The sequence below is a fragment of the Monodon monoceros genome, unplaced genomic scaffold, assembly GCF_005190385.1.
Source record: "Monodon monoceros isolate NGI ecotype Baffin Bay Population unplaced genomic scaffold, NGI_Narwhal_1 Super_Scaffold_1, whole genome shotgun sequence".
Lineage (NCBI taxonomy): Eukaryota > Metazoa > Chordata > Mammalia > Artiodactyla > Monodontidae > Monodon > Monodon monoceros.
In genome coordinates this window covers 50,535,426-50,559,207 of record NW_021703765.1, presented here as the reverse complement: position 1 = coordinate 50,559,207, position 23,782 = coordinate 50,535,426, and the positions used below count along the sequence as shown (strand labels likewise).

At 44.8% G+C, this 23,782-nt stretch overlaps 1 protein-coding gene across 1 annotated transcript in view; it reads left to right on the top strand.

Moving 5' to 3' along the window:
* COLEC12 (collectin subfamily member 12) overlaps window positions 1-23,782 on the top strand; it is a 48,715-nt gene that overhangs the window by 4,520 nt on the left and 20,413 nt on the right. The window contains exons 3-5 of the mRNA XM_029218013.1: window positions 8,388-8,486; window positions 9,224-10,270; window positions 22,672-23,177. Of these exons, the coding sequence (XP_029073846.1) occupies window positions 8,388-8,486; window positions 9,224-10,270; window positions 22,672-23,177 (1,652 nt within the window). The remainder of the gene's footprint in view (window positions 1-8,387; window positions 8,487-9,223; window positions 10,271-22,671; window positions 23,178-23,782) is intronic.

The window sequence follows — 23,782 nt, the reverse complement described above, 5'->3', positions numbered from 1 at the left end:
CCACATGTTCCCTTCTCTGTTCCCTGCCCCATAGACTTGACCTGGGGACAGAAGGATGCAAGGTGAATTCCCTCCAGCTTGTAACTCCTCCCACTGCTCTCCCAGTGTTTATCGGTTTCCTGAGAAAACAATGTACTGGAATAAGAATGGGCTTTGGAGCCAGACGGTCCCGGTCCAGTTGTTGAGTCCACCATTTGTAATGCAATTGTGAATGTTTATTAAGTGCTCGCTGGCGTGCCGGGCATCACGCTAAATCCTCTGCATGGCTGTGTAACCTGGGTATGAATCATAACCCCTTGGTGTTTCTGATTTCTTATCTGTAAAATGGCAATAGTAATGCCACTCTTCAAGGTGATTGCGATGAGCAAAGATGATGTAACTGAGCCACCTGTCCTAAGATTGGTCCCAGTAGCGAGTGGCTGAATCTTTCTGTTCTTTGCTTCTTCATAACTGCGTTTTTACAGCTCTAGCTATGAGAATGGAAAAACATGTTAAAAAATACTCAGTATAGTCAGGGCTTGTTAAGTCCACTTTTAAGGCTATTTCCATGGAAAATTGTGCGCATCCTGTAGTGGGCTGACTGATGAACTTGGGCAATGGAAGTTTGGAAAATTACCAGGTCATTCTATCCATTTGCGATGAGTTAATCTAACCTAGGATTAACAGAGCAAGTGTTAAGAAATGCTATTAAATCATGGCGGGGCTGGACAGAGGGAGGGGGGGGAGGAAACCTAGTGGGGAAAAGGAAGGTGTTTTATGTCCCAGGTAATTCAGCCTGGTTGTCTTCTTTTACTGGGTCATTTAGGTCATTACTCACTTGACAGCTTTTCCTAGTGAACTCAGATAAAGGAGATGCTTGAAATCAAACAGTCATTTAATAGGTATCTTTAGGGCTCAGCACTGTGTGATATGAAAGTAAAAAGAGATGAGAAAGGTTTGAAGAAATAGCTCTGTATGGTATTTTGGCATTTTTACCTCTGCAAAAAGATATGGTCTAGGATCTTTATGCCTTAAGAAATATACAGAAAGATACAAAATAGGGGGCTTTGTTTATTTTTAAAGTACAGATATTTCCTCCATTCTTATGACAGTAGAAAGCCCTTCTCGGCTCTGGCATATTTGTGTGGGCTGGTCCATTCACCCGGAACGCCTTTTCCCTGTTCTCCACCTTTCTCTTTATGATTTTCTCTTCTTTCCCTTCATGTCTCCCTCAGACACATGTACCGCAAGAAGCCCCTGAAAGCTGAGTTGGGTGCCCTCCTGCTGGTCCCCATGGCATCCTTTTTTACTCTTAGCCCCTGTCACACTATATCGTTATGGCCAATGGGTCTGTCTCACCACCCAAACCGTAAGCTCCACGAAGACAAGAGACTATCTTTTATTTATCATATCTCCCACTAGCACCTGGCTCATAGTACGTAATAGTTACCCAATAAAGTTTACTGAATGAATTAATGAGAAGATGGATGGATAGTTGGATGGTTGAATTGTAGATTAGGGCCGACTTCTATAAAGGCAGTCAATCAATGCCCAGGGACCTCTAAGCCAATTGCTGCAACTCAAGGCCCTACCTAGAAGCTTAAAATCCTGAAGATTACTTGGCCTGCTCTGGGGTGTATCTCGCCAGAATGAAGGGCGAAGAGATTGAGGGAGTGAGACAAGTTGGAGGCCCCTCTTTTCCTCCTTCAGGGTCCCCATCCCTCAGGCTTCTAATGACAAAAATAAGGTAACACAACATGCAATTTTTGTCTTTAAACACAGCCTTAATGAGCTAAAATGCTGATATTTTCCAGATGTGTTTTCTCTTTATTTGAACAGTGATTCCTCTTTCTTGCTGATAAGATTCTGGTGACCCAACATGGTAAGAGGCAGAAAGATAAGTTCTCCCTTCACACATCTCCCTTTGAAGTCTGGAGGAACTCGCTCCACTTAAAAAAAAAAAAAAAAGGGAAGAAAGAAACAAAAAAGAATATTCAGTGAAAAAGAGGTTTCTCTGGAGGAGAAGTTGGAAGGAAATAAAATAGAAACTCCTTTATTTATCAGAGTTTGCAAAGGCAATTCCATGGTGTTTTCCTCAAAACTGTTCTCCTTTTATGTCACTTATGCAGCTACAAGTTAGGATGTAACTTAAGCTCCTTCCAGAGAATTTGCTGATCAAGTCAGAGGATTGCTGAGTCACCCAGACAGGTCAGTACACTGGCTGTGACAATGAGGCATGTCAGCCACTTTACAGAAAGCACATTCTCAGACAGTTACAGCTTGGTGCACCCTCTGTCCTGGACTCTTTATCATCGGTCAGTGAAGCTTCCATGACAGAAGCCACCTCCTAAATTCAGTGGGTCATTTTTCCTCCAGAACATTCCCTGAACAGGAAAATCCTAGTCTGTGGTCCTGCCCAGCAGGCATCTACCTTAAGGGAATTAGGATAAAGATGAAAGACAGACATCTGAACCTTTTTCAGTAAGAACCTCCTCTGATGCAACATTCCTAGTCATAAATGTCTGCCTTGCTCGGCTCTGCCAAGGTGGCAGTTACAGCTGGATAAGTAGGCTTTCAGATGTGCATCAGATCACACTGTGTAGCTGTTGTCAGAATCCACGATAACACCCTATAACCAGATCTTCTGTATTTTTGGAATGAAATATGAAATAGTGTTCAAGGTAGAAATGTCTTTATTACATCACGAAGGAGCATAACTGGTATTACTGGGAAGTCCCAGGTACCAGCAGGGGGCGTGTTTCTCAGGACCACAATCAGGCTGGTACAGACCCTCATGAGCACCTGGCAGGAGCTCTGTGCTCTGCTCTTGTTCCCTGTCCCCAAGGCCTGGGCCATGAGCTACCTCTCTTGGATCCTCCATGTCCAGCTCTGGGCCACAAACCTGGCAGATACTTGGTAAACATCTGAGGTTGATGACTGTAAAGGGAAGATAAAGAAGACATAGTCCTTCCCCTGAAGGGACTTTTCTTGGAAGAAACCATATTTAGGAAAAAGAAATACTGGATGAAAGGCAATGTGGAATTATAGAGCAAGCATGGATTTTAGAGTTAGATCTCCTGGCCTGGTATCCCACTTAGTCACTTATAAGCTGTGTGAGGGACTTCCCTGGTGGTCCAATGTTTAAGACCCCGCACTTACACTGCAGGGGGCGTGGCTTCAATCCCTGGTCAGGGAACTAAGATCCTGCATGCCGTGTGGCCAAAAAAATAATAAACATTTTAAAATTTAAAAAGTAAAGTGTAGATTTTTACCCCCCCCCAAAATTAAAAATAATAAGCTTTGTGACTCTGGACAAGTTACTGAACATCTCTGAGCCTCAATTTTTTTCATCTGTAAAACAGCAGTCATAAGGATTAACTGCAGTGACGATGCAGTGCACCTTGCAAAGAGTAGGCAATCCACAGAGGCTGTTTTTATTGCCATTCAGATAAAGGGTCCATTGGTGTGGAATCAGATCATCAGGCAAGGCTTAGCACGATGGGCTGGTGAGATTTGGAGTAGACCTTAAAGGACGGGTGGAATCCAGATGAGGGAGAAGGAGGTCAGTGGCCCAGGCCAAGGAATGATACCAACATGCTTTTATAGAAAAGGTATTATTGTCAGATGATCCTAGAGAATTGAGTTTTGGGTACTTAAAGAAGGGCAACACTTCAGATATGACACCTAAAGCAATGATACTTTGAAGAAAAAATCTGTCAAGAAACACTTTCCAATAAAGGGGAGCCTGTGAAAAAACAGACTGCTCGTGACCCTTCTGTGTTTCATGTTCGTTTTCCCCATATGAGAACAATCTACAAACTGAGGTCTCCCTCCAAAGATGGGGAGTTTCCAGGGTCAGAGAGGATGGTCTGCCACTATTTTCCTGACAGAGAATTTGTGCTAATGAGTTAAGAGTAAAAAAACCAGCGAAAATGCTATGTGCTATTACAGCAAGTGTTACTTCTGGATCTCCATCAGTCTAGTATTTTAAAGCAGTTAGCAAGCTGCCAGTTTTGCAGCCCTCAAGTCTGCAGCTTTATACCCAGATCCTCTGTTTTTAAACACAGACACACAGGCAGTGGTGCATGTAACCAATTCATAATCCTTGTGGGCGGGGCAAAGAGTTTCCTAGCACCAAAGAGAAACCTAACAGGTTTTTGGTTTTTTTTCATGAATGTATTTATTCCTTTTACTCTATACAAACCTGAATTAGCTGTCTACGACAGTTCTGTGTTTTTAAAAAGTAAAATGGAAGAAAAATTAGAGAGGGTAGAAAATGACTGCCTGTCAGCATATTCAGAGGTTTCTTTGGCTTCCAGGAAAAAAGGTCAGGACTTAAGATCCTGTGTGTGGTTTGAGGACAGACTGAGGCATGTGTTTGATTTGAGGATCAAAACTGAACCTAAACTTGTAAACATTCGTTTTTTTTTTTTTTAAAGGGTAGCTTTGCTAAAATGCAGATGAAACATTTTGTTCTTCCCATTTTCCAGGGATTTAGGAATGTGCATGCCTATCAGACAACCCTCAGATTATTATAACTGTACTTCTGTGTTTATATAGTCATCTTAAAAAAAACGATAATTATTCAACTAAATGCCATACTCATTGCCAGTGTCGAGGCCTCCCTGCATTGGTTGGTTTATACGTTTGTTTGCATAACCTCTAGCTCAGTCGATTTTTTCCACAGGCCTCAGCAGCCAGCAGGCAGATTCTCATTTATTTAAATAAACGGTGTAATGAATAAGTATGTGATGAATACCTACTACGCGCCACACACTGAGCTAAGAGCTGGAGATAAAACCAACACAAATTGTCCTGCCCTAAAGGGTCTTAGAGTAGGGAAACCATGACAACACAGTGACGAGAGTCCTATAATCGGGAGAGAGACCCCTGCAACATAAACTTCAGCAAAGATTTCCCACAGGACGTGACCAGCTGAGTCTTGAAGAGCAAGGAGGGCTTAGCTTGGGGAAGAGGCCAGGGAAGAACATTCTAGGTGGGGAGAAGCATGCATGGAAAGGCTTGGGGGAGAAAGAGCGTTTGGTGCAAAGCACACATTTCATTATGACCAGACTATATAGAAGCTTGAGATAGAGCACGACGAGCTTCTCCAGCTTCTCCACGCGTGGGAACATACTTCTGCTTCCTGATGGGAGCCTGGAGAATCTTCTCACGCAGTCCCACGTGGGTGGAACGCTTGCTGAATAAAATAGACTGGGTCCATTGGCTGATAAGTAATATATAAAACATATTCATGCTTAAAAAATTAGTCATTATTTTTTAAAAAGCTATCAATACCAAGAGGGACAGTCAGACTTGATCCCAAGCTGCTAGAGGTTGGATCTCACAGGAGTTACTTCTGGAGGGATATACTCTTATTTGACATTTATTTTTTCACTTAGTACACTTTATCTTTTTCTATCTTTATTTTTTTATTGAAGTATAGTTGATTTTCAGGTGTACAGCATAGTGACTCAATTTTTTTTATAGGTTATACTCCTTTTAAAGTTATTACAAAATAATGGCTATATTTCCCTGTGCTGTACAATATATCCTTGTTACTTATTTACTTTATACATAGTTTGTATCTCTTAATCCCTATCTTGCCCCTCTCCCCTCCCGTCTCCCCACTGGTAAACATTAGTTCTCTATACCTGTGAGTCTGTTTCTGTTTTGTATATATATATTCGTTTGTTTTATTTTTTTAGATTCCACATATAGGTGATATACAGTATTTGTCTTTCTCTGTCTGACTTATTTCACTAAACACGATACCCCTCAGGTCCCTCCATGTTGTTGCAAATAGCAGAATTTCATTCTTTTTTTATGGATGAGTCATATTCCATTGTATATATATGTATATATATAGAGAGATAGATATATATATATACACACACATACCACATCTTCTTTAGCCATTCTTTTGTTGATGGTCACTTAGGTTGATTCCATATCTTGGCTATTGTAAAATAATGCTGTTGTGAACATTGGGATGCATGTATCTTTTCGAATTAGTGTTTTCATTTTCTTCATATATATACCCAGCAGTGGAATCACTGGACACATGGTAGTTCTGTTTTTAGTTTTTTGAGGAACCTCCTTACTGTTTTTCATAGTAGTTGCACCAATTTGCACTTTCACCAAGAGTGTAGTAGGGTTCCCTTTTCTCCATATCCTTGCCAACATTTGTTATTTGTAGACTTTGAGGATAGCCATTCTGACAGGTTTACACCTGTCAAGGTGTAAATGAGATATGAGATATCAAGGGGATATCTCATTGTGGTTTTGATTTGCATTTCTCTGATGATTAACGATGTTGAGCATTTTTTTCACATACCTGTTGGCCATCTGCATATCTTCTTTGGAAAAATGTCTGTTCAGATCTTCTGCCTGTTTTTTTGTTTGTTTGGTTGGTTGGTTGGATTTTTTTTGGTGGTGGTGGGGATCTCCTGGAAGATGAGTTACAATGACATGGCTTGAGTTGTAAGGAACAAGAGACAGTTGTTGAAATGCGTCCATTCCAGATGAATAGGGAAACACTGAAGTCTCAAGAAATGTTGCATTGAAAGGATGAGAAGAAAAAGATGCTGAAATCAGAGAGAAGGTACACCATGTCTTGAAGTTCTGTGGTTTATAGCCTCAAAGATAGAAAAGTAAAGTAAAATTGGGTGATGCTGATTTCAAAAGGAGGAAAGGGTTAAAAGATATTTCAAAGATAAGGATCAAGATGTGCCAGAGGCAAACAATTATGTCAATACCTACAGTCCCCACTAGGGAGGACCTCCAGGGAAGTGGTGTTATTGGGAAGGAATCAGGTTTCCATTTATATGAAGAGGTACAATATTAGAGAAGGTAGAAGATGAAAGAGATTATGACATAGGATGGATCACTGTTAGGGAGAGTAAGAGTTTTCTCCTTTATAGACTAGAGTTTAGTGACCTGGATATTTTTATTCCAATAATACGAAAGATGAAGGCTGGTATAAAGAGAAGGAAATAGATAAAAGTGAGTCTGACACTGCAACTTTGGAATTCAGGGAAGCATCGAGGATGCCATAAATCAATTTAAAAAATATATATATATATATATGTGTGTGTGTGTGTATACATATATGTTACATATTCATTCTCTATTTTAAATTACAATAAAGTATAATTCAGTAAGTTTGGTGTTTGTATAATAAATCTGCCCGTTTGTTTTTTGGTTTTTTTTTTGGCTGTACGCGGGCCTCTCACTGTTGTGGCCTCTCCCATTGCGGAGCACAGGCTCCGGACGCGCACGCTCAGCGGCCGTGGCTCATGGGCCCAGCCACTCCGCGGCATGTGGGATCTTCCCGGACCGGGGCGTGAACCTGTGTCCCCTGCATCGGCAGGCGGACTCTCAACCACTGCACCACCAGGGAAGCCCAATCTGCCCGTTTTTTAATTGGCATGTTTGTTTTATTGATATTGAGCTGTATGAGCTGTTTATATATTTTGGATTTTAACCCCTATGGGTCATATAATTTCCAAATATTTTCTCTCATTCAGTATGTTGTCTTTTCATTTTGTCACTGGTTTCCTTTGCTGTGCTAAAGCTTTTAAGTTTAATTAGGTCCCATTTGTCATTTTTGCTGTTGTTTCTTTTGCCTTAGGAGACAATTCCCAGACATTTTAGAATGGTAAACTTAAATTCATAACCATGGACAATTACTGCCTTCTGAGAACGAATAATGACAGTGGCTTTAACACTGCATCACTAACTTTCCCTATCATGTACAATCAGGAAAATGCTGGGAAAAAAGTCTTCTTAGTAAATTATTATTTGTAAACCCACTTAGGCATCTTCTTGGGAACTGATAAAGATTCACTTGTCACTACGGAGAAGCAGATTTTCAAGCCTCAGTGATGAACTCATGACAGAGAGTAGCAAACACCCTTGACTTTGCATCCCTTTTACAACAACTTTATGTATAGACTTGAGCTAGATTTTCTTTGCCATGGAATCTCCTTCCATATAATCGAGTTACACCTACCAAGAATGGTAGGGAGTCTGATAAGTGACAAAATTTTGTGTTATGCCTCCACCTATGGAAGTTAATATAAAAAATAACACAGATTGAGGATTTCTATAATACAAAAAGTATTTAATGAGTTCCATACAGTTTCTAAAATCTCCAAGCCAATACAGAACTGAGAACAGCTTTTAAGAACATACAGTTCTCAACCAAGTAAACTACCACCGGGGTTTACGACAAGTACGTTACTTATTTTTCTAAAAGAATGGCTTTTTCCCTATATTTGATTTCTTTTATACTCTTTTTCTTTCACTCTGTTTCCTTTATTCTGTAATGAAATGCTCTCTTGTTGAAACTGAAAGATAAAATATGGGCAGGTGTGTGTATTAATCCATTGATTTCCAAATCTTAGTTGTAGAGAAAATGGACAGTGTTACAGGTGGCATGGAGACATCTCGCCAAACCTATGATGACAAGCTCACAGCAGTGGAAAGCGACCTGAAAAAATTAGGTAATCTGCAACGAGGGTGAACTATTAAGTTGAATCCTCTAACTCAACTCTATGTAAATGACCACAGCTTTTTAGAATGACATGGCTCTAAATTCACATTCACCCAGAAAGACTTTAAACTTTCATGTTGTGTGTTGAATCTTTCCTCATGATTTAATTCAAAGACTTTAAAATTTTAAAGTTAAGGACCAATTTTGGAGTTGAATTCTGCTCCCCAGAAAACACTATTATGTGCCACATAAAACCTGAAGACAAATCCTGATCCAAAAGAACCACAAATACCCTTTATTAAAAGCTCTTTTATGAAATACTCAGTAAATTCCTATTTGAAATATTTTAAACTTCATAAAAATTTGTAGAAATTAATTAAAAAAAATAAAAGATCCCAGCCTATTCTTATCCTGTGATTTTTTTCAATTTTTTAAAAAGGAATTTTGATGAATTAAACAGAAGGTTATTGCCTTCTTGACGTCCTTCCCAGTGCTCTAGAATCAGGCAAATTCCCCCTCCTTTGAGATAAGTGTTCACCCAAGTTAGTCTGTCCTAGTACTCAGTAGCCTTTCCAATTTCTGAGGAATTAACAGAGATATGGATTTTACTACTGCAGTGCAGTCTGCATATCCCACAAGTTTTATGTATGAAATAGAGCACATCCCAGTTAGGTCTCTGGGATCTGTGACCTCACCCGAACACTTCTCCATCCCACCAATCTGAGTAACACACGTGTCTTATTCCAGGGGACCAAACTGGGAAGAAAGCTCTCAGCACCAACTCAGAACTCTCCACCTTCAGGTCAGACATTCTGGATCTGCGTCAGCAACTTCGTGAGATTACAGAAAAGACTAGCAAGAACAGAGATACGCTGGAGAAGTTACAGGCGAGCGGGGATGCGCTGGTGGACCAGCAGAGTCAGCTGAAAGAAACTTTGGAGAATAACTCCTTCCTCATCACCACTGTAAACAAAACCCTCCAGGCATATAACGGCTATGTCACAAACCTGCAGCAAGACACGAGTGTGCTTCAGGGCAACCTGCAGAGCCAGATGTATTCTCACAACGTGGTCATCATGAACCTCAACAACCTGAACCTGACCCAGGTGCAGCAAAGGAACCTCATCACAAATCTGCAGCGCTCTTTGGATGACACAAGCCAGGCAATCCAGCGAATCAAGAATGACTTCCAGAACCTGCAGCAGGTTTTCCTTCAAGCCAAGAAGGACACGGATTGGCTGAAGGAGAAAGTGCAGAGCCTGCAGACGCTGGCTGCCAATAACTCTGCCTTGGCCAAAGCCAACAATGACACCCTGGAGGACATGAACAGCCAGCTCAGCTCCTTTGCAGGGCAGATGGACAACATCACTACGGCCTCCCAAGCCAATGAGCAGAACCTGAAAGATCTGCAGGATGTACACAGGGATGCAGAGAACAGAACGGCTGTCAAGTTCAGCCAGCTGGAGGAGCGCTTCCAGCTCTTTGAGACCGACATTGTGAACATCATTAGCAACATTAGCTACACGGCCCACTACCTACGGACACTGACCAGCAACCTGAATGAAGTCAGGACCACGTGCACGGATACGCTGACCAAACACACGGATGATCTGACCTCCTTGAATAACACACTGGCCAACATCCGTTTGGATTCTGTTTCTCTCAGGATGCAACAAGATTTGATGAGGTCGAGGTTGGACACTGAAGTGGCCAACTTATCAGTGATTATGGAAGAAATGAAGCTGGTGGACTCCAAGCATGGTCAGCTCATCAAGAATTTTACAATACTACAAGGTAAGCGAAAATTCTGAATTTGTGTTTGTATTAGTTATCTATGGCTGTGTAACAGATGACCCTAAAACTCGGCAATTTAACACAATAAGCATGTATTATCTCATAGTTTCTATGGATCAGGGATTCAGGAGCAGCTTAGCTTAGCTAGATGGTTAGTAACTCTCATGAGGTTGTGGTTAAGATATTGGCCAGGGCTGCAGTCTTCTGAAGCCTTAACTGAGGCTGAGGATCTGCCTCCAAGATGCTCATTCACATGGCTCTTGGCTTGTCAGCTGTTGGCAGGTGGCCTCGTTTCCTCACCATGTGAAATTGCTTGAGTGTTCTCACAACATGGCAGCTGGCTGCCTCCAGAGCAGGTGATCCAAGAGAAACAGAAAGAAGGAAGCCACGATGCCTTTTATGACCTAGCCTCAAAAGTCACATACCATCACTTCCACCACATTCTCTAATTTAGAAACAAGTCACTAAGTCCATCCCACACCCAAGGGGGAAGGGAATTAAGCTCCATTTCTTGAAAGGAAGCAGAAATAACTAAGAATTTGCGGACCGTGCTCAAATGTGTTCCATTAAATATTTGTGGGATGAAAGATTGGTTAACTTGGATTTTCTTAGTGCCTAGCTATTTCAGTGGCATTACAAATCAGACTCCTTTGGAAGGAAGATTAATTCTTTTAGATCATGGAGTTACCATTAAGAGATTCCTACTTCTAAGTGTCATGAGCAGATGGATGGTTGGCCATTACAGTAACTGTTAACACCACAGAGGAGTGGACTTACATAATGGACTTACATAAAAATCTGAGTTTTGCTCTCAACCAGATCATCCCTATAAATTGAAAGTCTTTGGATTAGATTAAGCCTACTTCTGAAGATTTGCAGCAACCATATATTAATAGTATTTTCAGTCATAACTATTTTCACAGGGTTTAAGTTGAAAGTACTGAGTGGAAGATGCTGTGCTCGGCACTCTGGGGTGTACAAAGAAGACCAGGAGGTCTTTGCCCTCATGTAGCTTAAAATCAAGAGAATTTTAGGGCAAAAAGAAAGAGACTGGCTATAAGCAAAAGTAATCCTGATTTTCAAAAAAAGGGGATAAAGGTAGAGTCTACACACTGTGTAGAATGGGGAATTTGTCTTCAAGCCCAAGAAAAATTTGAGAAGAGATTATAAAAAGGATAATTTTTGAGTTTACAGGAATGCAATAATCATCAGAATGAATTCACTAAGAAGAAGCCTGGTGAACCTAATCTTATTTCCTCACGTTAACAGAGTTAGTATATTGTTTAAAGTAGGAGAATGAAAAATAGCATATCTGGATTTCACCAAGGCACTTGGCAGTGATACCCTTGAACAAGATGGAGCACTCAGTGCTGGTTTATAGCCCAGTTAGATGGGTTTATTGGTTGTATTCATTTTCTGTGCTGCATAGCAAATTACTAAAAACTCAGCAGCTTAAAACACCCACTTCTCATCTCACAGTGTCCGTGGTCAGGAATCTGGGCACAGCTCGGGTGCGTCCTTTGCTCAGGGTTTCACCCAGCTGCAGTCTCAGCGAGGAGCTGTGGTTTCATCAGAGTCTTGACTGGGGAAAGACTCATTTCCACACTCCTTCACGTTCTTGGCAGAGTTCATCTGCTTGGACTGTAAGATCGGCTGTCAGGTCCTAAAGGCCACCCCCAGTCCTTTGCCATGTGACCATCTCAAAACATTACAGCTTCTTCAAAGCCAGCAAGGGAGTCTCTCTCACTCTAGTTGGCAAAGACAGAGTCTCATATAATGTAACCTAGTCAAGGGAGTGACATCCCATCGCCTTTGCCATATTCTATTGGTTAGAAGCAAGTTAGAGGTTCCATACTTAAGGGGAGGGGATTATACAAGAGCATGAGTCATTGGGAGTCACCCTGGGGTGTGACTGCCATACTATTGAATGACTGAGTATAAAGAGTGATAGTTCATGAGCCCCTCTGAGCCTGGAGGCATATCTGGGTGGCAGATGGCAGGGACCTGCTCAACAGCTTTGCAGGGACTCGCTTGAGGACGTGGATGACCTGGTCATCCAATACTTGTGTGATATGAAACTGTATATACTGTTTAATGGGTGATAGAATCATAATCCAAAATGATCTGCAGGGGCTGGCATAGTAAAGAGATGCCAACAAAGTGAAATAAATAGGGAAGACATATAGGACCTGCTCGTACATAGAAAAGACCAAATATTAGTGTTGATGCGAGGGCATGGCTTGGAGGAAGTGTGCAGGAAAAGCGTGGGGATTTTAGTTGACTGTAAGCAACTAAATGTGTCTTCCAGGGAAGTTAATGTGATCTTTGACCGTATTAATAAAAATATGATTTCCAAAATGAGGGAGGTGATATCTTACTCCCTTCAGCATGGCAAAACCACTCCTGGAGGATACTGCGTATGTTGGGGAGCCCCTTTCAACAGGGGCGCTCACAGACCATCATGCTTGGAAAAATATGACCAGGATGATGGGGTCTAGAAACGATGTGCTGTGAGGAAGGACTGAAGGACCTGGGAACTTTAACCTGTAGGAGAGACAGCTTAGTGGGGAATAAGACAGCTGTTTACAACTATTCAAAAGGCCAGCATGTGGAGATTTTAAATGACATCGGAGGTGCTCCAGAGGGTGAAACAAAGACTAGTGGGTACTCATTAAAGGAAAATAAATTTTGGTTTTTGCGGTACGCGGGCCTCTCACTGCTGTGGCCTCTCCCATTGCGGAGCACAGGCTCTGGACACGCAGGCTCAGCGGCCATGGCTCACGGGCCCAGCCACTCCGCGGCATGTGGGATCTTCCCGGACCAGGGCACGAACCCGTGTCCCCTGCATCGGCAGGCGGACTCTCAACCACTGCGCCACCAGGGAAGCCCAAATTTTGGTTTTATATAATGTTCCTTATAAAAATTGGTGTTGCCTGAGACTATAGTGGGTTTCCTGAACCATAGGCATGCCCCAACTCTAGAGAGGTTGGACAGTGCCCATCAAAGTATTGTAGGTATGAGTGATACTCGGAATAAAGAGGTGGGCTTTCAAATGACCAGAAGGTTCTTCAGTGCTTGATTTATTTTTTTCCCTATTCTTCCTCAACCTAAATTCAGAATGAGGGCAGATCTCAGCAGACGTGCAACCTCAGAAAATAAGAGCTTTCTCATTGTCTCTTGTTATACCTTAGGCAGGTTGTTATACCTTAGGCAGTCCTATCATGGTATTCTGGATATTTTCTAGCTATAAATTTCATAGTTTTATTATTCCATGGGTTTAATTGTTAACTTCTCTTCTACAAGGAAACTTCTGACATATTTAGTTTACAGACAGCGCAGCTTAACAGCTAAGGAAGGGTATGAGAAGCTCATGGTTGGAGATTCAGAGCCCGGCTTTAACTGAGTTAATGTTTCCATTGTTCTGATTATTTTTATCAGCTGATACTGAGCGTGAGAGGAATGAGGGCTTTTCATGAACCATCCTGGTGAGTCCTAACACCCACTCTGTATGGCAGGTACTCAGAAAATCATCACCTGTTTATAGATGAGGAAACTAAGGCGTTGAGAGGTTTAAGGAACTTCCTTAAATTTACAGAAGTGATAAGTAGCTAAACAGGATCTGAGCCCAGTGCGTCTGGTGCAAAGCCCATGGTGCGAACCCCATTGATAATCACAGCAAGTGCACGCCCCCCTCCCAGCCATCCCGAGGGAGCCTGTGAGGGCAGGGAGATGGGATTTCATTCTAAGTGTGAAGGGGAGTTTTAAGGAAGGTGGTGACATGACCTGATTTATATTTTTAAATATAAAAATATTTATGTTTTTAAATATAAAAATATTTACGTTTTTAAATACAAAAATAAATGTTCTCTGGGGGGAGAACAGATTCTGGGGGAGTGAGCCTGGAGGCAGGGGTCCAGTGAGGGGCAGTGGACCAGTCATGGGTGACGTGGGATGGATGGTAGCAGTGGAGATGACAGAAGTGGGTCTCCTCAGTCAGGAGGAATCATGGAGGTAGAATCAAGGACAGCCCTGCCCTTCCCTGGACAACAGGCCCTGCCCACCGGGGTGAGGAATTCCCGGGCTGGAGGGGCTGTGCAGTTTGGAGTCTGTGCCAATCCCATCTTGACTACGTTTGGTGCACAGGACACTGGATTTCCCTCCCCGAAGTGTCCCAAGCCCAAAGCGTCAGCCAAGAGGCACCAGTACGTCGTAGGAGTCGGGGTGCTGTGGACAGAAACTGAACACGGGGTTAGGGGCTGCTGCCTGCAGGTGGACGAGGCTCACGGATGCATCAGCCATGGAGGGCAGGGGAAAGGGAGGAATGGGTGTCTCCTAAGTGTTTGGCTTGAGCACCTAGGCGGATGGCAGTACCAACCAGGAGATGCAGAAAGGGAGGTCTGTTTAGACATATTAAGTGGGAGATGTCTCTTAGGGTGAGGTTCCTGGCTCTGTGTCTCTGAAAGGCCTCAGAGTTTGGTTTCTGAATGGTATTTTCTTTTTTTCATATGCTTTCCCATTTACATTTATCCTTGGTCTTCTCATTACCTGCACTTTCTGTGAGCTGACCTGAGAAACTTCTCAAGCCAAGCCACCCCCTTTCTATTCAATGTGTTCAACTTCCTCCAGGACGGGAATGCCCACCGGCGATTCCAAGAGAACCAGAGACTGGGGGAAGACCCCCACTTCCAAATGCAAGCGTTTCCTCCCCCCCTGCATCCCTAGCGCCTTTCCTCGTTCTCTGTACCCACATCCCACCCCTGAGGATGAGGGACAGATGGGATAAAACAGGAAGGAGCAGGATGGGATTAACACTGGCTTATGCTGGGTTTGCCTCTGCAAGATTCAGAATACCCTGATGCTTTCCAGGAAATTCTTGGTGACGTGCACTTCAAGAACCCTAATGCTTCTGGGACATTTCAGCCACAGGAGACACTTGCCTCATTAGGCAGTGAAAGCTGAAGCTGACTGATTAGATGGCACTGAAGCCAGATGATAATGTGGAACTAGATATTAAGTCATATGTTGAATCCTGATAACAATTATCTCTATATCCATAAACCCCCAAACCTTAAGAAAGCCTTATTTTTTTTGTTACCAATAATGTAATGCTTTTTATCCTAATTAGGCACATGGAGGACTTCATACTCATAACACACACTCTTGGGTGGCAAGTTCACCTCACATCCTGAGCTATTCTCTGCAAGCCATGCAGGTGTAAGTCACATCCTCCTAATGCAATCAGACAGTTCCCTGCACCTGCTGTTCTGAGAGAAGCACAAGGTTTAGTGGGTGAGAACAAAAGCTCTAGAGCCTGATAGCCCTGGATACGAGTACCAACTTCCTTAGCCTCTCTGTGCCTCGGTTTTCCCATCTGCATCTACCTTTTAGAGTTATAAGGACTTAATGAGATAATGTAAATAAAATAGTGCAGTGCCTGGCAGGGGGTTAGCTAATATTCATACCCAAGAGTGAGTTTGTTCAGTTCCTATCCAAGACTTCCCTCCACTGGAGCCCCAGCCAGTACATCGCTGTGGAAAACAACAGCTTCATGTGCACAAGGACTATAGTTGTACCATGTGGGTCCAAAACTACTTAACTGCTGGCTTCCTGGTGCCCAGCCCAGGAGAGGAATCACACTCGGTGCTGCCGACCCCTGGCTTTCACTCATTTTTTTTAATTCACTTTTTTTTTAAATAAATTATCATCATTATTATTATTTTTGCGGTATGCGGGCCTCTCACTGTTGCGGCCTTTCCCGTTGCAGAGCACAGGCTCCCGACGCGCAGGCTCAGCGGCCATGGCTCACGGGCCCAGCCGCTCTGTGGCATGTGGGATCCTCCCGGACCGGGGCACGAACCCGTGTCCCCCGCATCGGCAGGCGGACTCTCAACCACTGCGCCACCAGGGAAGCCCCTAAATAAATTATTTTATTTTATTTTATTTATTTTTGGCTGCGTTGGGTCTTTGTTGCAGTGCACGGGCTTTCTCTAGTTGTGGCGAGCGGGGGCTACTCTTCGTTGAGGTGTGCGGGCTTCTCATCACGGTGGCTTCTCGTTGCGGAGCACAGGCTCTAGGCGCGCAGGCTTCAGTAGTTGTGGCATGTGGGCTCAGTAGTTGTGGCGCACAGGCTTAGTTGCTCCATGGCATGTGGAATCTTCTGGGACCAGGGCTCGAACCCGTGTCCCCTGCATTGGCAGGCGGATTCCAAACCACTGTGCCACCAGGGAAGTCCCTAATGGACTTTTATTGAGTGTTTGCAACATGCCAGTCATGCCAGTGAGCACTTGGATAAGTTGTCTCTGTTCATTGTTATAGCTCCTTAAGGTAGGAATCGTCAGCATCCCCATTTGCAGGGAGGGGGGCTGAGGCACGGAGAGCCTGAGTAACTAATCCAAGATCAAGCAGCTAGTCAGTGGTAGGCAGTGCTAAACTCGGGTCTGTCTGGTCCCTTAACCCATGCTTCCACACGGTACCCTGCTGCCCTCGGATGATTCAGGAGAAAGATGGCATGTTTGGGGAGGTTGAATACACGAGAGTTTACCTTCAGGAGAGCTATCAGTTAAGGCTTCAGTGAGAGACTGACATTTGATCTGGACCTTGAAAGATGCACAGGAAGGCTGGACAGCACACATAGCAGGACAGGGCATGGAGCAAAGTGGATCAGGCATGAGGCCTCGATTCCTCTCATTGTCGACCCCACCCCCTCTTGATACTCTTCCCCAAACAAGACCACTTGTCTGGGGAGCCTTGAGAGTAGGCAACTCAAAGGCATCGATGTAGACCGTGGCCAGTTGGTGAGAAACAATGGTTTAAGTATATCCTTCTCTGTGGAGAGAGAGCTTCCATGGCTTTCCAGAAGCCTGACTGTCTTGAACATGAGGTCAAGAATCAAATTCTTCTTCAAAATGATTGCCAAAAAATATCTCTTAAATTTCCTTTTAATTTGTATATTCCTTTTCACCTAAGTGAAGCAGGACCACTTTTTCATATGTGGGTGTTAAATAAATGTTTGATTAATTTCCTTGCATGCGAAGTAGATTTTTTTAATAAGAAGAAAAATATGTCAGATTATATTACTGTTTTCTTCTGTCTTCCAACCCAACCACTCGTGGTTCTAAAACAGTCTCTCCAAGATGTTGAATGGCAGTAAGAATTAAAGTGGTTTCTCTACTTTCTGTTAGGCACCAGCAGTTTTGTTGGAAAACAAATTGGAAAGTTATCTCTGGCATAGGACACAGGGCTGGGCCCTTCTCAAGGCCTGCAGTTTGGTTGTTAAAGCAGAAATGGCACAGTGATTTAGTCTTCTGTCCTCTTTGGAGCTGCTTGTTTAGGGGATTCGTGTGTTCAAGGCTCTGGGCTCTGGAGCCTGGGAACCTGGGGAGAAGGTTTTGCTGGCAGTGTAAACACGGTTGCTCCAAGTTCTGGTGTCGGTTATATACAGGCATTTCTGGAGCCTTTGGTCAAGGCTTTATCAGCAACATGGGTATCCTGGCATTTCAGAATCCCAGGCCAGCCACCCACTTGGCCTTGGAAGCAAATCTCCAGTTTGCTCTTCTGTATGAGACATCATGTCTGCCTCACATGTAGTGTTAGATTTTCTTGAGTCTGAATTCAAATTGTTATCACATGAGCTCATAAATACCTCCCTCATCATTTATCTCAGTGTTCTCAGTTTTAAGGCACTATGGATGGCTTATATTTTATTTCATTTTATTTTCACTTCAGTAGCTGCCTAATAAAAGATTCAAGTAATACCTAAAAGCCTGGGATCATCTAGATGCCAAAAGCAATACCAGCATCCCAGGGCCTAGAGGGAGATATACTCATGGCATTGACGATCGGCTTTGTAGGGGGATCCAGTGCTGACTTCTGGAATGGTTTTAGCTCTTTTTCTTAGTGATTTTTATTTATTTATTTATTTATTATTTATTTTTTTTGCAGTACACGGGCCTCTCACTGTTGTGGCCTCTCCCGTTGCGGAGCACAGGCTCCGGACGCACAGGCTCAGCGGCCATGGCTCACGGGCCCAGCCGCTCACGGGCATGTGGGATCTTCCTGGACCGGGGCACGAACCCGTGTCCCCTGCATCGGCAGGCAGACTTTCAACCGCTGCGCCACTAGGGAAGCCCTCTTAGTGATTTTTAAAAAGAAATGATTAGCAAATATCTATGTCTTAAGGAGCAAAGTACCGTCTTAATGAGCCAAGTATATGAATGAATGAATCCCCTAGGTATGGGATACACAGAATACGTTTTCACATAGCCCAGCATCTGTAGGCGGAGCGCCAGCCTCCTGCTCTAGCTCTGCGGATGGGGCAGCTGGGGATGAAGACATGCGTTGATAATAGGGTGCTTGCTAGGAGTTTATCCACAGCCATGAATATAAAACTTTATCTTAAAGAGAGAGACAGATAACCTATTTATGATGGATGTAGTTAGTGCTTCGTATGAAAACTTCAGTTTTTATGCTAATCCAGCTAGGAAATCCATCACAAGTAGGATTTTAGACTTTATCAAAGGCAAAATCTTGCATCTTCTCCCAGTGTCTTATTCCCTTCCTTCTCAAGATTTGGAAATTAGCATCTGTTGGTATTTTGTGTTGACTGTGGGATCCGTGTTTTTATGCTGTTCTTAAAATAAGCCACGATTCTATGTGGAGAAGGTAGGGCCATTCAAGCACAACTTCGGTTCAGAGGGAAACAGCTGAATACGATAAACTACCTGACCCCAGAAAGAAATAAGATTCACGAAAAGCTGTCACCCCAGGTAAGGGAGGTCTTGGATTCATGTGAGGAGGCAAAGAGAGAGTTGTATGTCTTTGGAATTCTGTTGGAAACCAGAGGAGGGTGTTCTGGAACAAATACAAGTCCCTGTCACATGGGTCTGTCAGAACATTCAGAACAGGGAGACAGGCCCCGGAATGGGCACTATTTCACGGCTGCAAGTGAACTCATTTCCCGTAACTTGCAAGTATAGCACCAACCCCAGACGTGAGTGATCAAGAAACACTGATTATTGGTAAATCCACGAAGAGGATAAGGATAAAGAATTTCTAAAGCACTTGAATTTCCCAACAGACCTTCCTCATTATTTGGATTTCTTAAGGCTAAACATAGAACATAAACAAAACAGAAGTAGCTGAGGGGAAAAAAAAAGTTACTTTTATTTTTGCCCTTATTCTAAATAAATTAGATTTTTGTTTGTTCGTTTTGGCCTATTGTCAGTATTGTTCCACTAGAATCTTCCATAATGCTACATCTGTTGTGGAGGAACACACATGCCACCTTACCCACTAATAATCTGTAAGACACTATTTCTCAACTACACAAAGGAACTAAGTTATTTTTTTTATGAGTGAGAGCCCTTTTTATTTTTTTAAATTTTTATTATTTTTTAAAATTTATTTTTGGCTGCGTTGGGTCTTCGTTGCTGTGCGTGGGCTTTCTTTAGTTGCGGTGAGCAAGGGCTACTCTTTGTTGTGGTACACGGGCTTCTCATTGCAGTGGCTTCTCCTGTTGTGGAGCACGGGCTCTAGGCATGCAGGCTTCAGTAGTTGCAGCATGTGGGCTCAGTAGTTGCGACGCATGGGCTCTAGGGTGCACGGGCTTCAGTAGTTACGACACGTAGGCTTCAGTAGTTGTGGTGCACAGCCTCTAGAGCTCAGGCTCAGTAGTTGTGGCGCACAGGCTTATTTGCTCTGCGGCATGTGGGATCTTCCCAGACCAGGGATCGAACCCGTGTCCCCTGCATTGGCAGGCGGATTCTTAACCACTGTGCCACCAGGGAAGCCTCTAAGTTATTTTTTTAAAGGAGACTGATCTGGCAATGAAAACCCACCCTCCATGTCTTTACTAAGTGGTTTGGCTGTTTAATAAGCCTCATCAAGTTAAACAGAAAAAAAAAATCTGTTTATCCAGATTGTGGGTAAAAGACCACTAGATCAATTCTGAAGTGTGAGTAGAGTCAGGAAAGACATCTCCCCATGGTGATTCCATACTGGCAGCCAGGGTAAACCTGATATGTAGATTGAGTGGAGCTGTACTTCTTGGAATGAGGTGAGGGACACCAGGCAGGACACCGTTCCCCCAAAATCTCTCCCTTTTGGTCTCTGCTGGGGCCCATAATGTTGGCATTAGTGCACTGGACTGTGATGCCCATTGATTTGATAAACACTTGCTGGATAATGACTATGGCCTATAATCTAGCTGCTAGATGGGGAAGGATCCTCGAGGAATAAACAAGGACTAAAAAATCATAAAAGAGGAAAAACTTCCATCTGGAGTGACCTGGGAGGATTACATGGTGGGTGAACAGGAATTCTCCAGATGGATATGGGCAGAGAAAATTCTAAGAGAAGAAATTTGCATAAGTGCAGGGGAGGATGGAATAAACACATGTGAGACCAGGTCATGAAAGCCTTGACATCAGGTGATCGAGAAGGGGCTGAATATTCTGGAGCAGGTGGAGACCAGAGTTATGTGTAAAGAAGGCGAAAGATGCAGAGTGGGATGAATGGAGAGGAATCAGAGGTAGGAAGAGCAGTTAAGAGGTAACTGTGAAAATCTACCAGAAAGACAGAGAGGGGCAGGAGGGAGAGAGGAAGAGAGAGAAGACTCACACTAGGATGGTGATGAGATGGTTGTGATGATGCAGTGGGATAAGGGATGGCGGGAGGAGGACGTGAACAGCAGAGGTGACAAGGTCAGTGTAGACACACCAGGTTGGGGGTGCTGGCGGGACATCCCAGAGAAGATAGACCATCCGACTATGAGATGGAGATAAGGACCCAGAGCCCAGGGGAGCTGATGGTAGAGAGGAGTCAGCAGGAGCGGGTGGAGAGGAGTCAATGAAATGGGCTCAGGGAGAGGGTGCTTCATCCCAAGCCTCCCACTTATGGGGTAGATAACCCTAGAAAGAACGCACTGAAGCCAGTGCTAGCCATTGGCATAAACTCGCTTACAGCTCCGTAGAGGGTCCTGCCATTAAGTCCAGGGGCACGTCATGGGTAGCCTCAAGTAAGGAAAGCTGAGTCCAGGACCTAGGCTCCTGCTAAGGGGCGGCAGAGATGGCAGGCTGGACTTGGCCATGGATGGTATGTGGGCGCAGTGATGTCCATTAGGGCCTGGGATGGGAGGGTGCAGAGATTCCCCCTACTGAGGTGGGAAAGGCTGCTTCACTGTTCCATCCCGACCAGCCGGTGGGGTGTGCTGGTGCAGGGGAATAGGAAAAACTGTGGGAGTGCAGAGTCCCACCAACCCAGCCTTTTCCCCGCACCTGCGCCCTTCCAGCCTCAAAGGCTCTCTGCTTCTGTCCAAAGAATGGGTGTGAAGCTCTTACACTTGTTCACGAAGAATAGTGAGATCTCAAACTCTAAGATTCTAGGCAGCAGAATATTTGAGCACAGTGCCCTCCACGATGCATCCATTTCAACACGAGAAGCCCTGAATTCCTGTCCCAGCTCCTCTCCCAGACGGTGACTGTCCGTGTCTTACTCCCCTGGGTAGATTAGATCTGTCCTGAGTCACTAAGTAACCTTGAACAAAGAGCTTGGTGTCTGTGGCCCTGCGTGTCCTCAGATGTGCTGTGGGAATTCTCTGTCATAGACGAAGGTCAGGTGACATAATGTATGTGAAAGTACCTCACACTGTCATTTTCTATACAAATCCTTGTTGTGATGTATTTGTGTGACATCCCTGTTACCTTACCTACCCCTGAGAACTCAGAGAAAACAAAACAATCCCATGTTATGTGAACTTGCTTTTGGAACAAGAAGGGATGAACAGGTATTTGCCTTCTTCTCCCAACCTTTTTTAGGGGGAACTGCTTTTTCCTCCTTTGGTGGAAAATGGTGTCTTTTTTTCTCCCTTGCCAATTAGATGGTCCACCTCTTTTTTTTCTCTAGTCCACCTTCCCTATTTGCATCATTAGACTCTCTGGAAAAAATGAAACTGATCCTCCTTAGCTCTGGCCCCGAGAGCACTTCTCATGGAGACTGCCCGTCCCTGCACGCTGGTCCACGGTGAGGCTGAGCCCTGAGGACAGCAGTGTGCCCGCAGCACCGCTGAAGGGGACAGGAGCGTCAGTGGAGGAGCAGAGAGGAGAGGCCAGGGCGGTGTGGTGCAGGAATTACAGGATAGGGCCCGCAACGCTCGATGGCATCTTTTTGGTCTAATTCTAAACCCCTTCTCCCCCACCTTACATGGTGCTTGTCATATAACAGGTAGTTCATAAATATTCATCACATCAGTGGAAAGAGGAGGAAATAAGAGGGAAGGCATCCCGATCTCAACCCGCACACGATCTCAACCCACACAGCCTTCCTGCTGGTGACAAAATGGTCCCAGATGACCAGAGGCGTCCTGGATTTCACTTTTATGCCTTTTGTCTTTTTTTTTCTTTTAGGTCCTCCTGGCCCCAGGGGTCCGAAAGGTGACAGAGGACAGCAGGGACCCCCGGGTCCCACTGGCAACAAGGGACAGAAAGGAGAGAAGGGGGAGCCTGGCCCTCCCGGCCCGGCCGGTGAGAGGGGCCCGATCGGGCCGGTCGGCCCCCCTGGAGAGCGTGGCGGCAAAGGCTCCAAAGGCCTGCAGGGCCCCAAAGGCTCCCGCGGGTCCCCCGGGAAGCCCGGCCCTCAGGGCCCCAGTGGGGACCCAGGCCCCCCTGGCCCACCAGGCAAGGACGGACTCCCGGGCCCCCAGGGCCCCCCTGGCTTCCAGGGACTGCAGGGCACCGTGGGGGAGCCTGGGGTGCCCGGGCCAAGGGGTCTGCCGGGCTTGCCTGGGGTGCCAGGCATGCCGGGTCCCAAGGGCCCCCCCGGTCCCCCGGGCCCATCAGGGGTGGCGGTGCCCCTGGCCCTGCAGAGCGAGCCAACTGCAGCACCCGAGGCCAACGGTAAGTCTGAGCCCCTCGTACCTGGGGATGGGTGCCCCCCCCCATGTGTGCCCCCCACACTGCATTTTATTGGCAGTGAAGGCATCGCACAGGGTGGCCTCCGCCCCCGCTGCTCCCACGGCCCCGTGCCAGGCGGTGGTGCTCAGGCACTTGTGTTTCTCTCTAAACAGCACCAGGCCCTCCAGCACTTGTTTATAATTAGCTGAGTCGGATCCTCGGGGACAAACTGGTCCCAAACATTTCCTTCAGGAAAGTCCGAGGCTGGCCACCCCGGACCCGTCCCTGTCCTCATTTTATGCCCTTCACCTGGGGATGGATGACCCGTGGTTAACGTGCAGATGGAACTTTCTGTTCCTGAAGCCAGATCGTATTTCTTTTTGAGAAGATGTTATGGCGCCTTCTCGTCCTTTGATAGTGAAACCTTTGGTCAAACCCTGAGTGTTGGGTCTGCAACCTTTGACCCACACCCGATTCCACTTGGTTTCCTTCAGTCCAGCTCAGTCATGTTTGTTCCGTGAGCCTAGTTCTAGTTCTGGGCTCTCCCAGCCACTTGTTTACAGGTTCCACGTGATTCCAGACTGACGTTGAAGATCTGTGCCTGTGCTTTTTGTTGCTGTGTCTG